This window comes from Diadema antillarum, unplaced genomic scaffold (genome assembly GCF_040938485.1).
Source record: "Diadema antillarum isolate AM-2024a unplaced genomic scaffold, OU_Dant_1.0 seq00001165_RagTag, whole genome shotgun sequence".
NCBI classification, from domain to species: domain Eukaryota; kingdom Metazoa; phylum Echinodermata; class Echinoidea; order Diadematoida; family Diadematidae; genus Diadema; species Diadema antillarum.
The window spans coordinates 49,844-64,146 of NW_027271972.1; the positions used below are offsets into that span (position 1 = coordinate 49,844).

Sequence of the window (14,303 nt, forward strand, 5' to 3'; positions counted from 1 at the left end):
ATGATACCCGGAAGTGGCACAAGAAAATATCTGTTGAGGTCTTCTTTTTTTTTGCATGTCAGTGGACTAAACCCAGAAGAGGTAAATAAACTGCTTTGAGCCCCCTTCATGGAATTCCTGGATCTGCCCCTGATAGAATGTATATAAAAAAAAAATTGAATGAAAAAATAAAAATTAAAGATTGTGATATTAACAATATTACATGTACTACTCCTACTGATATTATTGCTAATATTACTACTATAACCACCATTTCTGCTACACCACTACTTCTGCAGCTACCATTCCAACTAGTACCTTGTTCTTGTCATCACTAATTCATAGGTGATCAGTTGCAAGGTGTTGTAGTATTATAGTTAACACAGGAATCAAAACATGAAATTTGCTTTAAAAAAAAATGTGTGCACATTAAATGTTGGATGCAAAAAATTAATCAGTGATTCCCAGTATTGCAATATGTTATGCAAAATGTCAGGATTTCTACTTACATACATTTTTGTTTGTGTGTGGAACACAAGCTGTGTTTCCCTCAAATCGTTATGAGGCTTCAGGTGTACGTGTTTGTTAGTGCTGGTTGCATATCCACAGAGACTCCAACTCTCCCGTTTTCGACGGGAGATCTCCCGCCGAAAACACATTTTTGCAAAATCTCCCGTTCTCCCGTTTGAGATTTAATTTCTCCCGCCCTGGCTCTGTGTCTCCCGTTGGAAAGGATTCCTTAGTTATTGCTATTGTATGTTGAGAAAAAAATTAGCCTTAGATAGCACCAGAGAGCATCTAGAACCCTAGGAACTTCGCGCTTCGCACACATCAACTTTGAGTCTCCCGTTTGCTAGGAGTTTCAGGCGGGAGAATCTCCAGATCAGAAGGTGCTTTGGGTTGGAGTCTCTGTATCCATTGTCGTTTCAGAGTGGGTAAGAATGTATTTTGGCATACAATGTGCATTTTTCCTGTGTGACCTTTGACTCCTCCCTGATTGATATGCAGAATGCCAAAGACACTCCTGAAGCGATATCGTCAGAGATCAAGGAGAGGCTCATTGATCTTCAGAGGCAGCTGACTGTACAGCATGAGGAACATCAAGAGGCCCAGAAGGTATGTGGTGTGTGTGTGTGGGGTGGGGGGGGGGGGGGGGGGGGGGAGGGGATGGGATGGGGGAGGATGTTGCTTGGTTACAAGATGGATGCCTCCAGCAGTTCAGCAGTGCATTGCTCATACATTTGAATCCTTGGCATGCTTCTTTTGCCATTCTGCAGATGATGTGCTTATGGTTGTCAAGTACGTAATAGGAATGACAATTTTAGGCTCATAATCCATATTTCATTACAAGGGCCTTCATGTTAGACAGATAGATAGACACTGGCCTTATTACACCTCGTCGGGTTTGTCTCACATATATACATTGCCCTAGTGTAGGTGGAAATCTACTAACTACTGATGAACCATCCCAACAGGTTGTGGCTCAGTGCATCTTCACATATGAAAGCTAATTTTGAATGAAAAGAAAAAAGAAAGTGATAAAGAGTCAGGGAAAAACTATGAAAGTTATATTTTTGCATTTAGTTAATGAACTATAAAGATTATGAACTATGTACGAAGTCAGCATCATGTTATATTACCCCCATATGCATACATGCAAGCTTAATCAAGCAGCAGTTGAACTTATTTAGTATTTCCCAAGGAAAGTATATGAAAGAAAATGCATATGTCTTTGCTTAAGGTCTTCCAGCTTATGTCTGGTTGAGCCCCCCTCCCCCAAAAAAGACAAAAAAAAAATTATGTCAACTACAGCCTGAATCCTATACTATAATACTCGAAGTTGTTGTTGTTGTCGCGTCCTTATGTATTTCCTGTTTTATTCCGGCGTTGCTGGATTGTCTATCTCCTCCCGAGCCGTCGGCTCCGGGCAGCTGCGACCGGTGCCGTCGGCCGCAGGAGAGTATCCTGCATCGAATGGCGCGGGTTTCGTCCCCTCTCCGCCTCCGTGTCGACGTCGAGGACGAAAAAGAAAAATTAATTAGCAACATGCATAATGCATTTTTGTGCGTGACGAAAGAGCCAAGCGTTTTAATATTCACCAATCCTGCGCTGGACTCCTACTTTCTCGATAGTGCATCATTTATCTGGCAGAGACAGTGGGATACTAAAGATAATGGGTGCAGCGAAATCTTTGACATCTTCCGGCGGACACGCAGGCACGCACACAATGTACTCTCGGGTGGGCACGGTACGCCAGTGTGTGGCCTGCGCCTGTGTGTATGTATTGACGATGGTTACATGAAACACTATCTGCTTTCGCGTGATGGACTCTCATATCGTATAATACACGGCGCGCGCGATCATACAAGGGCATTTACGTACAGTGACATTCGCCATTGCATTGGCATTGGCGTGCCCTAATGAAAACAACGAATGCTGTTATTTTATTGTATTTTGCACAACGGCAGGATACTATACATATGCAGCTCAGGTACGTCATTTAGTTTACTCTCAAGCGGGTATCATTGTACTCAGACTGTTTAGGACGGCTAAATATCCACTTAAATTTTGTCCTTGCCGATCGTATCCTTCCATATCAGATTACACGCGCCGCTGTCCATTCATTTACTGTAGGGCTGCTGTAAACATGAATATTCATAAGATGAGCGGACGTAGAGGAAACCCTCGCTTTGCCGACCGCTTTTTTTTTTTTTTTTTTGAATTTCCAGGTGGAAATAAAATGGGTAATTCTATGGTCCATCACACCAAGTTTTGTTGATAAAAATAAAAAAGAGGGAGCAAATGAAGACAAAAATATTCTTCTTTCTCCCATAACGAGGGAAAAGAGTTAAAGAAAAAATACGAGGCCCTGAGATGCATGGATTCCAACAGGTGCCTACTTATTAAACCTAATGACTATAATATGATCTCCCCCTCCACAAATAATAGTGGAGATTATAGTGGTAATATAATAACGATAATAATAACAATAATAATAATGATAATAACAATAATGATAATAATGATGATGAAATGTACCTGTGTCTGAAGCAGATAAACGGGTGGTTCTATGATCTATCAAACCAAGGTTTGGTGATAAAAACTAAAAAGAAGAGAGCAGTATAGTGAAGACGAAAATATTGTATTTCTCTCAGCACAATAGCAACAAAAACACAACTGGGGTAGTCCTGCTCAGCACAAGATTGAGTATGTTAGTGCAGTGAAGCAGTTTTTGACAGTTTGCGCAGGACTGTCTTCAGAAAAGCTTTTTATCAAGAGCAGAAAAATGGGGGAAAGAGATTTTTACAATTCTTAACAAATTAACATTTCTGCCTCCCTATGTTGATCATCCCTATATTATGACTCTACTCTCTCCTCTCCCCTAATGGTGCCTCGCTCGGGTGACTACATTTGACTACATTTGTTTGACCAATATTGCAATTTTATGTAGCATTAAATCCTTGAGTTTTTACCTTGAAAATTATAAACTATTTTGTTCATTCCGTAGATTTTATTATAATCTCGACATACTGAATTTCGCATGTGTTTCGTCATCTTTCGTAATTAGCATGTTGCACTAAACGCTTACATTATTTCTTTGGAACCTACATCCTACAAGCATTGCTTTTTAGTAGGTTCCTCATATTTACACATCATTGTATTACATGTCCTTATACATTTGTGAAATTATGTCTAAAATTGACTGTTGTGTTAAACATATTTTACTTCAAAATCAAATGGAATATGTAACCTGAATATGAAATGTGAAATTTGGAACATGATTAAAAAAATAATAATAATTATACAAATGTTAGTAATAATAAAAATGATAATAACAATAACAATATTACACTGTAATAATGATAATAAGAGAATAGGCCAATACAAATTAATGGGGAGGGGTGCTATAATCCATAACTAAGAGTGGGCGGAAGAGACGCAAACAGGTACTGGATTGTTTTAATGTTTAAAAATAAATATCAATGATAACGAAGCTATTTGAAATAATTAACCTTGAGAGTAACCTTGACATGACGGACAAAAAGATTCACTATCCTTGACCGATAAACTTTTTTCTGAATTCCCTTGAGTCATCCCCATGTCAATGAATTATATAAAATAGCAATGAAACCGAATGACTATGATCTCCCCTCCCTGAAAATAATAATAATGGTAATAATCATAATCATAATCATAATCAATGATTATAATGATAGTAAAAACAATAAACAGTATCAATGAGATAAACAGGCGGTTCTAAATCCATCAACCCAAGTTTTGATTATGAAAACAGAAATGAGGGAGCAAATGAAGACAAAAATAATCTTTGTGTATTTCTTCTGTCATAACGTGGTTGAAGAAATATTAAAGAAAGAATACGAAGCCCTGAGACCCATAGATTTCCACGGGTTTCTTATACTTATAAAGCCTAATGACTATATGATCACAATAATAACATAACAGTAGGAGCATAATAATGATAACAATATGATAATAATAATGATGATGTTTAGTCTGAAGTATATAAACGGATGGTTCTCTGATACATCGAACCAAGTTTTGGTGATTAAAAACAAAAAGGAGGGAGCGATTGAAGACGAAAATATCATATTTTTTCTCATAACGTGGGAAAAGAAATAGGAATGAAAAAAAAAATGCGATGCCTTGAGACCAGCCGCGGATTCGCTCGGGTGCCTGCATGGATGCAAGAACAGGGGGTATAATTAATATCAAAGTCATACAGTGTCAATAGCATCTCCCCGTTCAGACGGGAAGAATCTGTGGGCAGAACTTTCGGAGAATCTCATCAAGCGTTTTTTGGTGATTTTTCCCTGAATGTTTGTTTGTTTGTTTGTTCTGCGAGGGTGAAAATGTGTGTGAGGGCATGGTGGTCATGAGTAGAAGAGAGCACAAGTAACTGTTCTTTTTATTTCATCAATAAAAATGTGTAAAATCGTATATATGAGAGGGAAAAAAAGAGTAAAACCCCTCAGACCCGTGGATTTCCACGGGTGCTGCTAGTCCTATACTATAATACTCGAAGTTGTTGTTGTTGTCGCGGCCTTATGTATTTCCTGTTTTATTTTGGCGTTGCTGGTTTCTCTATCTCCTCCCGAGCCGTCGGCTCCGGGCAGTTGCGACCGGTGCCGTCGGCCGCAGGAGAGTATCCTACATCGAATGGCGTGGGTTTCGTCCCCTCTCCGCCTCCGTGTCGACGTCGAGGACGAAAAAGAAAAATTAATTAGCTACATGCATAATGCATTTTTGTGCGTGACGAAAGAGCCGAGCTTTTCAATATTCACGGAACCTGCGCTGGCCTCCTGCTTTCTCGATCTTCCATCTTTTAGCTTGCAGAGACACTGGGGGATACTAAAGATGATGGTGCAGCGAAATCTCTGACATCTTCCGGCGGACGCGCACGCACACACACAATGTACCTCGCAGAACTCTATACACACTCTACACTGTGTGTATATAGTTCTGTGATGTACCTTTGCCTCCGCCTGTTACGTGTACTGAATGTGTTGACGATGGTTACACGAATCTGTGTGTGCGTGATATGGACTACAAGGGCATTTACGTACAGTTCGCCATTATTGGCGTCCCCAAAAGAAAACAACGAACGTTGGTTATGTAATTGTATTTTGCACAACTGCAGAATACTATATGCAGCTCAGGTACGTCATTTTATAGTTTGCTCGCCGTTTGCTCTCAAGTCCGGTGTCATTGTACGCAGACTGTTTAGGACGCGGCTAAATATATTTGCCGATCGTACCCTTACATATCAGATTACACGCGCAGCTGTGTCCATTCGTTTACTGCAGAGCTGCTGTAATCATACATATTCATAAGATTAGCGTACGTAGAGGAAAACCTCGCTTTGCCGACCGCCTATTTTTAAAATTGCAAGTGGAAATAGAATGTGTGGTTCTATGGTCTATCAAACCAAGTTTTGGTGACAAAAAAAAGAGGGAGCAAATGAAGACGAATGCAGTGATGTATATATTCTTCTTTCTTCCATAACATGGGAACAATATTAAAGAAAAAAATACGAGGTCGTGAGAACCTACTCCCACGGGTGCCTATTAAACCTGATGACTATGATCTCCCCCTCCCCAAATAATAACAATGATGATAATAATGATAATAATAATAATAATAATAATGATAAGGATAATGATAATAATGATATAATAATAACAATAATAGGAGCAATAATTGTAGGCCTAATATTAATTATGATAATGTACAATCTGAAGCAGATGTAGTTCTATATTAATATGATATATCAAGCCAAGTTTTGGTGATTAAAAACAACAAGGAGGGAGCAAAATTATGAAGGCGAAAATATCTTATTTTTCTCTCATAACGTGGGGAAAAGAAACATGAAAAAAAAAAACCACAAAACAAACCGAGGCCTTGAGACCAGCCGTGGATTCCCGCGGGTGCCCGCGTGGATGCAAGAGCAGGGGGTAATCAAAGTCATAGTGTTAATATCTTCCCGTTTCGACGGGAACAACCTGTGGGCAGAACTTTCGGGGAATCTCATTTGCGTTTTTGGTAATTTTTCCCTGAATGTTTTTGTTTTTTTTTGCCCTGCGGAGGTGGAAATGTGTGTGTGCGTGAGGGGGGGGGGAGGGGTGAGGGGCAACAAGACAACTGTTGGACTTCATGGGCGTCACCAGGGGGGGGGGGGGTGCGTTGGGTGCGAGCGCACCCCCCTTCAGATCCTAAAAAAAAAAAAAAATCAGTCTGCACCAGGGACACACACACACACACACACACACACACACACACAATCGTCGGCAAAAACAATTCGCACCCCTGGTTCTGGCAGCATTGATTTTATACATATCTATTAGTATTCTACAGTGTTTACTATTTATCGACCGTACTGTACATCCGTACGATATACGGAGCACTTATACACGTTTGCATGTACGTGTGCTAATTACAAGTATAAATGTAGGGTCTATGTACGTTACTTCTGACCAAGCCATATTGCCAGCCCAAGAGCGAGCCTTAGCCTCATTAAAAAAAAAATGAAGGGGCAAGCATATTTTAGTTTTGCCCCCCCCCCCATAATCAATAATTCCCGAAATGAGAAGATTTTCTTGCTTTTGAAAGAAATCAAAAACGTTGCCCCCATAAAAATATTGGAAGGCAAGCGCACCATTTGCCCCATCCCACATAATCATAATTCCCGCGATGAAAAGATTTTCTTGCTTTTTTGTTAGAATTCAAGAAATCTGCCCAATTATCTCACCCAAAAGCAGTGGCGTAACTACGGAGGGGGGGGGGGGGGGGGTTGCGCCCCCCTCCCAATCCGCTGGTTAAAAAAAAAAAAGATATACCGAAACAGTAGTTCAAGTGTTAGTAAACTGCTTTTGAATGAAAGGGTGATCCAGATATAAGATATTTTTCTATGATTTCTTTTAACCATAATTAAATAGGAATATAGTGTGAAACATTGTTCACAAAGCCCGGACCCGACAAAAGATTGTGATTCCTGGTTGGCATGCATATAAGCAGGATGTGCGCATCAGTGTACTCAGTACATTCGAACGAAGAGTCGCTACAATGTTGCGCAATGTGATGTAGAATGTACACCTTTGTACCTTACGCTCGTTATATCAAAGCTAGATCATTGATTTTGCAGTGTTGCTTTACATACTATATAAAAATGTCTTGCATTGCCAATAAAAAGGCTTGACCTGGGCTAATTCCTAACTTTTCCATGTATATAATACACACACACAAACAAACACGCACAATTAGTTTAGGGGATGCTCTAAAGTGCAGATTTTGGACATCCTTTACCCGCTTGGTCACTTCGACGCCACATCGCTGGTCATACCTCCCCCAGTCATGAACATAAACCCACACCCTTGACTACCAGTGGCGGATCCAGGAGGAGGGGCGCACCGGGCGCCCCCCCCCCCCTTTAATTTCCAAATTGAAAAAATAAAATGAAATAGCTGCAAACCGCAGTTTTTGGAAAGTAAAATGTCAAAATTTTCAAGCTCGCTCGCTCCTCTCGCTCGCATTTAGTCGTAATGCCATTCTCCTGAAGCTGCTGCCAGTAATTGCCGGCAGTTGCGCCTGGTGCGCCCCCCCCCCTCCCCCCAATTTCCAAAGCGAAAAAAATATAGCTACAAACGGCAGTTTGGGGACTGTAAAACGTCAAAATTTTCAAGCTCGCTCGCTCCGTTCGCTCGCATTTAATTGTTATGTAATTCACCTGATGTTGCTGCCAGTAATTGCCAGCAGTTCCGCCCGGTGCCCCTCCCCCCTTAATTTCCAAAGCGAAAAAATATGGCTAAGAACGGCAGTTTTTGGACTGTAAAAGAGCATAATGTAATCATTATGCTCTCCTGATATTGCTGCCAGTATTTGCCAGCAGTTGCGCCCGATGCGCCCCCTTAAATTCTAAAGCGAAGAAATATAGCTACAAACGGCATAGCTACAAACGGCAGTTTGTTTGTTTTTTACTGTAAAATGTCAAAATTTTCAAGCTCGCTCGCTCGCTCGCTCGCATTTAATTGTTACGCAATTCTCCTGATGTTGCTGCCAGTAATTACCGGCAGTTGCGCCCGTTGCGCCCCCACCCCTCCTTTATTTCCAAAGCGAAAAAATATGGCTCCAAATGGCAGTTTTGGGACTGTAAAATGTCAAAATTTCCAAGCTCGCTCTCTTTGCTCGCTCGCATTCAATCATTATGCAATTCTCCTGATGTTGCTGCCAATTATTGCCACCAGTTGCGCCCGGTGCGCCCCCCCCCCCCCTTAATTTACAAAGCAAAAAAAAATATGGCTACAAACGGCAGTTTTTTGGACTGTAAAATGTCAAAATTTTCAAGCTCGCTCGCTCGCTCGCTCGCATTTAATTGTTACGCAATTCTCCTGATGTTGCTGCCAGTAATTACCGGCAGTTGCGCCCGTTGCGCCCCCACCCCTCCTTTATTTCCAAAGCGAAAAAATATGGCTCCAAATGGCAGTTTTGGGACTGTAAAATGTCAAAATTTCCAAGCTTGCTCTCTTTGCTCGCTCGCATTCAATCATTATGCAATTCTCCTGATGTTGCTGCCAATTATTGCCACCAGTTGCGCCCGGTGCGCCCCCCCCCCTTAATTTACAAAGCAAAAAAAATATGGCTACAAACGGCAGTTTTTGGACTGTAAAATGTCAAAATTTTCAAGCTCGCTCGCTCCCCTCGCTCGCATGTAGTTGTTATGCCATTCTCCTGATATCGCTGCCAGTAATTTGTCGTTTCACATCGTCATTCCATAATCCATTTATAGGGGGTACAACCCCCTCTGGCACTTCCACACCCTCCCCCCACCCTTGCTCGCTCCCTCGCATACTAACCCCCCCCCCCCCCCCAGATGAAATCCTAGCTACGCCGGTGCCCTTTCCCCGCTTGGTTTCCCTAAAAAAACAGTAAAAGTCTAGGGATTGAGAGCTTCCTATTTATTCCAAATGTCTGTCCAAAAAATCTCGTAAAAATTTAGTGTCAAAACGCACCCCCCTTGAAAAAAAGCTGGTGACGCCCCTGGACTTCAACGGGTGCAAATAACCCCTCGAAACTCAAGTTCTATAATAAAAGCAAGTAGTGGCGGGAATGATCCCTACCAATGGACCGGATCGCCTGGCATATACTACAAAAATGTATTATAAAATTTCTGGGAAGGGTGGTCATTTAGAAGACAGCACAATTAACGAAAGAATGAGACGACTTTTCTTTTTATTTCATCAATAAAAATGTGCAAAATCGTATTATGAGAAAAAAAAATAAAACCCCTCAGACCCGTGGATTTCCACGGGTGCTGCTAGTTGTTAACAAGAATAACATATATGGCTACCTAATGGTTCTTCCCATGTATCTATTCATCATCTTTCTATCTGCCTATCTATCTATCTATGTGTGTATCTATCTATCTATCCCTCCATCATTTATCTATTAAGCTATCTATTTTCTATTTATCTATCTATCTTTGTATCTATCAATCTATATAGATAAATGTTGCTATATATATATTTCATGTACTTTCTTTATCATCAAATCATCAGTATGCATACATATGTACCTACCTTTATAAACTTCTTGCTAGACCAAATCAGAACATAGTATGCAGCCTTTTCACAAATGCAAAACTGTAATGTATTACACAAGGAACATAAAATGTGCACTACTGCGGTGCACTCACATTATAATGAATACATTGTAACAAAACTCTCGCTACTATGAAGTGAAAATGTAATTCCCAAAATTATTGTCTGTATCTTTTTATATACTTTAACATTCAGTGATAACACATTTTGATATAACGACAGAAAACTGTCGGTCCCAAGGATTTTGCTATGATGGGAGTCACTTGTTTAACCCATTGAAGACCGACTGATTTTGCTGCAACACACATTTCCCATAGACACCTGCCCGAGTATACTTGTCCTCAACGGGTCAAAAATCATTCGTACAGAATTCAGTAATGATAGGCCTACCCCACCCATTTCAAACACCCAGATGCTCCAGGGGGAACTGAGGGAGCAGAAGCTCCAAACGGAGGGCTTCCAACAGGCGGCAGAGAGGCACGAGGCCCTCCTGGAAGAGCACACCAGCCTCAAGGGCAAGTATGACCACATCCAGGGCCGGTACCAGCGGCTGCGCAAGAGGGCGGAGGCCCTGCTGGACCGGCACAGGACCCTGGAAGGGAGGCACAACCAGCTGGAGAGCCACCACAGGGAGCTGGGTGACAGGTGCGTCTCAGAGAGTTAACACTCTCAGAACCAGCATCCTGAAAATACTATTGACATTGTATTGTGTGAAAGTGTTGGCCCCAGGTTTGAAAGGCTTAAACATCTCAAAATGACCCTCACTGCACTTTGCTATCCAGTTTCTTGGGATTCACAATAGCTATTCAAAGTAAAGGTACGTTTCATGAAGCCCATGTCAAAGGGAGGCTAAGCCACACTGAAGTATGACTAATCAGAATCTCTGTTAGCCTGTACATTTATAATTTAACTTACAGGTAAGCGCCAAACACACAAAGGAAGTTTAAATCTAGTCCATGGATTGTGCAGTTTTCAATTGACACATCAAGTATGTACTCCAACAGACATTTAATGATGAAAGCACAGTGACATGTAAGAGAGTGATACAGTACAATACATGAAAGCAGAGAAGTAGGCATCACCACCTTAAAAATCAGAGATATATTCATACTTGCTGACTTCATAGTACCATTACTCTCTAATCACTTTACCTGCCTTTGTTTAAAAATTAAACAGCAGATGGTCAAGTCACGTGAACGAACCCATTTAAGTTGATGGTACACATGGAGTGTACACTTCAAATATGTTGCATCAATCAGTTTTGTTTGCATACTCACAGATGAATTTACATCAGTATTTGCAGCATCATCATATGCATATGCATTTCTAAAAAATGCCATTACAATCACTATTTTGGACAAAAATTCAAAGCTGGAATGAAAGCGTTCAAGTGATCATATCTTCATGATCTTATTGTTGATTATTCAGCTGAGAGAATTTGTGAAGACATTCTTGTTTCATGCTACACCTATCAATATTTAAATAATAGTATATCTGTCCACGAAATACATGTTGATATTCAAAAAATACGTTTAGCAGAGCATTATGAGGTTGCACACCCGACCAGTTGAAGATAAGTCTTAAAAAGGAGACTCCGCAGTAATATTTTGTGGGCACTGCCGGGAAAATATGATCAAAATTGGATAAAAATTAGGGACATTATGGAATTGTGAAACTGGCACATAACAAAACAACCCCCCACCAAAAAAGAAGAAAATTTTGCAAAATTAGCAAAATTGCACAATTTTTTTTACATCCAATTTTTCATCAAAGTTTCACCATTGTACTTATTAAATGTTACTCTCTCTTTTTAGACTAACTTTTAACCAGTCCAAAATTTCTCTTTGATGGGATGCACATAGTGATTCCAACCACATTAATGATACGTTTTCTACCAGATATCCAATCACATACCTAGAGGAAGAGGAGAGTTGTATGACCATGAAGTGTCTTGCATAACAATGCAAGTGCCATGGCAGTGCTTGAATCTTGGACCTGCTCACTCAAAGGCTTTGTGCCACATCCACTAGGCCACATCACCTCCACAAGAGTACTTGCAGAGAGAAAACCAGAACATTGCCATAATCGCAGCCGTACCAAGATTCAGTCAAGATACCTTATATATTAAACAAAGTTTTGTTCATAAAGGACCATCTGCTCACATTTCCAATGTACATAGCATGAAATCAAGTTGAATACAGTGCACTCCCGTTACAACGAACACGGTTATGATGAAATTTCGTTATAACGAAGTAAAACTTCTGGTCCCAAAATTATCGCCATTAAAGCCTATGGTACAAAATTCGCTTATAACGAACACGGCTATAACGAAATTTTCGTTATAACGAAGTCTTTTCCGAGCACCACTGACAAACAAAAACAAAAGAAATGTGCTCCGATATAACAAAATGCGGATCGCTTTCGAAAATACGTAGCGGAACAAGGCATTTCAGCGTCTCTGCATGGGCGAACGCGTCACATCACTGTGTGTTTGCTTGGTGTGTCACGCAGAGTTTCCGCGGGGAACTTGCGTTATTGTAATACAATAATCTGAAATTATTATTATTCAGTAATCTGAAAATGAATAACTATTTGTTTTATTGTTTACATAGCTTTCCAGTGTATGACGAGTATTCAACAAACAGAATATCATATATGCGTGGCTTCCTTGTTTTCGTTATATATTGTATTTGTTCGGTTATAACAAAATTTCGTTATAACGAAAGAAAACTGCCGGTCCCGAGCATTTCGTTATAACGGGAGTGCACTGTACTGTAGATGTCCCGGATTTTGTCAAGCCATCATCTGTGACTGTAATAATGTCTATTTCCATCATGGAAGGATTACAGAGGTCCATCTATCTTGAAATCATCATTTAGAAAAAAAAAAAAGTAAACTAAAGATTCATGCATACTGTATTCATCTTCATTTAAGTGCTAATATCAGAAAGGATATCATAAAGCAAAAGCAATTTGGTTGTTTGTCCGTACCTGTGGGAGGGGGATAATTCCTATTGCAATCATCATGTCAATCTAAGTGCCATCATTTTATCCTATATGTTTGTACATCTGAAACCTTGGCAGTGGAGATAGGATCTCTTCAGCTCATAATGCCGTATTCCATCAAGCTGAAATCTTTAGCAATGTCAACTTCTAAGCAATATTATACACAAAAAAGAAAAGAGAAATGCATTGAAGCTTTAATGCATTATACTTGACAATGATATTCATGAAAAGTGCATAATAAGAGCGAGTGTGTTTTTTGGTTTTTTGATGTCTCCGCCACGAAGTGGTGCCGGAGGCATTATGTTTTCAGGTTGTCCGTCCGTCCGTACATACATCCGTACGTCCGTCCGTCCGCATTCGTTTACGCGATAACTTGAGTAATATTGACTGGAATTTTACTAAACTTGGTCCAAGTATAGAATGTGATAGGGCAATTACTTGATCAGATTTTGGGTGAAATCGGTCAAAGGCCAAAGGTCAATGGTCAAGGTCAAATCATGAAATTGTATTTGTTTACACGATAACTCAAGACTGGATCAAGCAAATTTCACCAAACTTTTTCAGAGGATGATGTATGATGGGAAAATTACTTGATCAGTTTTTTGGTGAAATTGGACAGAGGTCAAAGGTCAAAGATCAAGGTCAAATCCTAAAATTTACCTGTTTACGTGATAACTCAAAACTGGATAAAGCAGCTTTCACCAAACTTGTGTGATGGGAAATTAGTTGAGTAGATTTTAGTGACATTGGCAAGAGGTCAAAAGGTCAAGGTCAAATGCTAAAAATTTTTCTATTTCCCCCATATCTATGCAATGCCCGAAGGTATTTTCTTGAAACATAGTGTAGACATGTACTGCTAGTAAAGATTCTCCAGAGAGGGTTTCATGTCATAAGGTCAAAGGTCAAAAGATCAAAGGTTAGGTGAAAATGTTACAATTTCACTTTTCTCGCAAATTGTTCAATGTATTTTCATGGAACTTGGTACATATGAATGTACTGACCGGCAGGGATTATCTAGGGATCTTAGGGATCATGGGTCAATAGTCAGGGGGTCAAAGGTCAAGGTTAACTCCTCAAAATCATACTATTTCCCCTCATATACTAGTGTATGCAATTCTTGCATTATTAGTTTTAAAACTTAATATATACATATATTACCTAATGGAGATTCTCTGGGAAATTTCCCGCTAGAAGGTCAAAGATCAAA

General features: G+C 40.1%; 1 protein-coding gene across 1 annotated transcript in view; it reads left to right on the plus strand.

Moving 5' to 3' along the window:
- Positions 1 to 14,303, plus strand: part of LOC139744364 (von Willebrand factor A domain-containing protein 3B-like) — a 120,670-nt gene that overhangs the window by 28,235 nt on the left and 78,132 nt on the right. The window contains exons 24-25 of the mRNA XM_071654804.1: positions 988 to 1,095; positions 10,504 to 10,736. Coding sequence (XP_071510905.1) covers positions 988 to 1,095; positions 10,504 to 10,736 — 341 coding nt within the window. The remainder of the gene's footprint in view (positions 1 to 987; positions 1,096 to 10,503; positions 10,737 to 14,303) is intronic.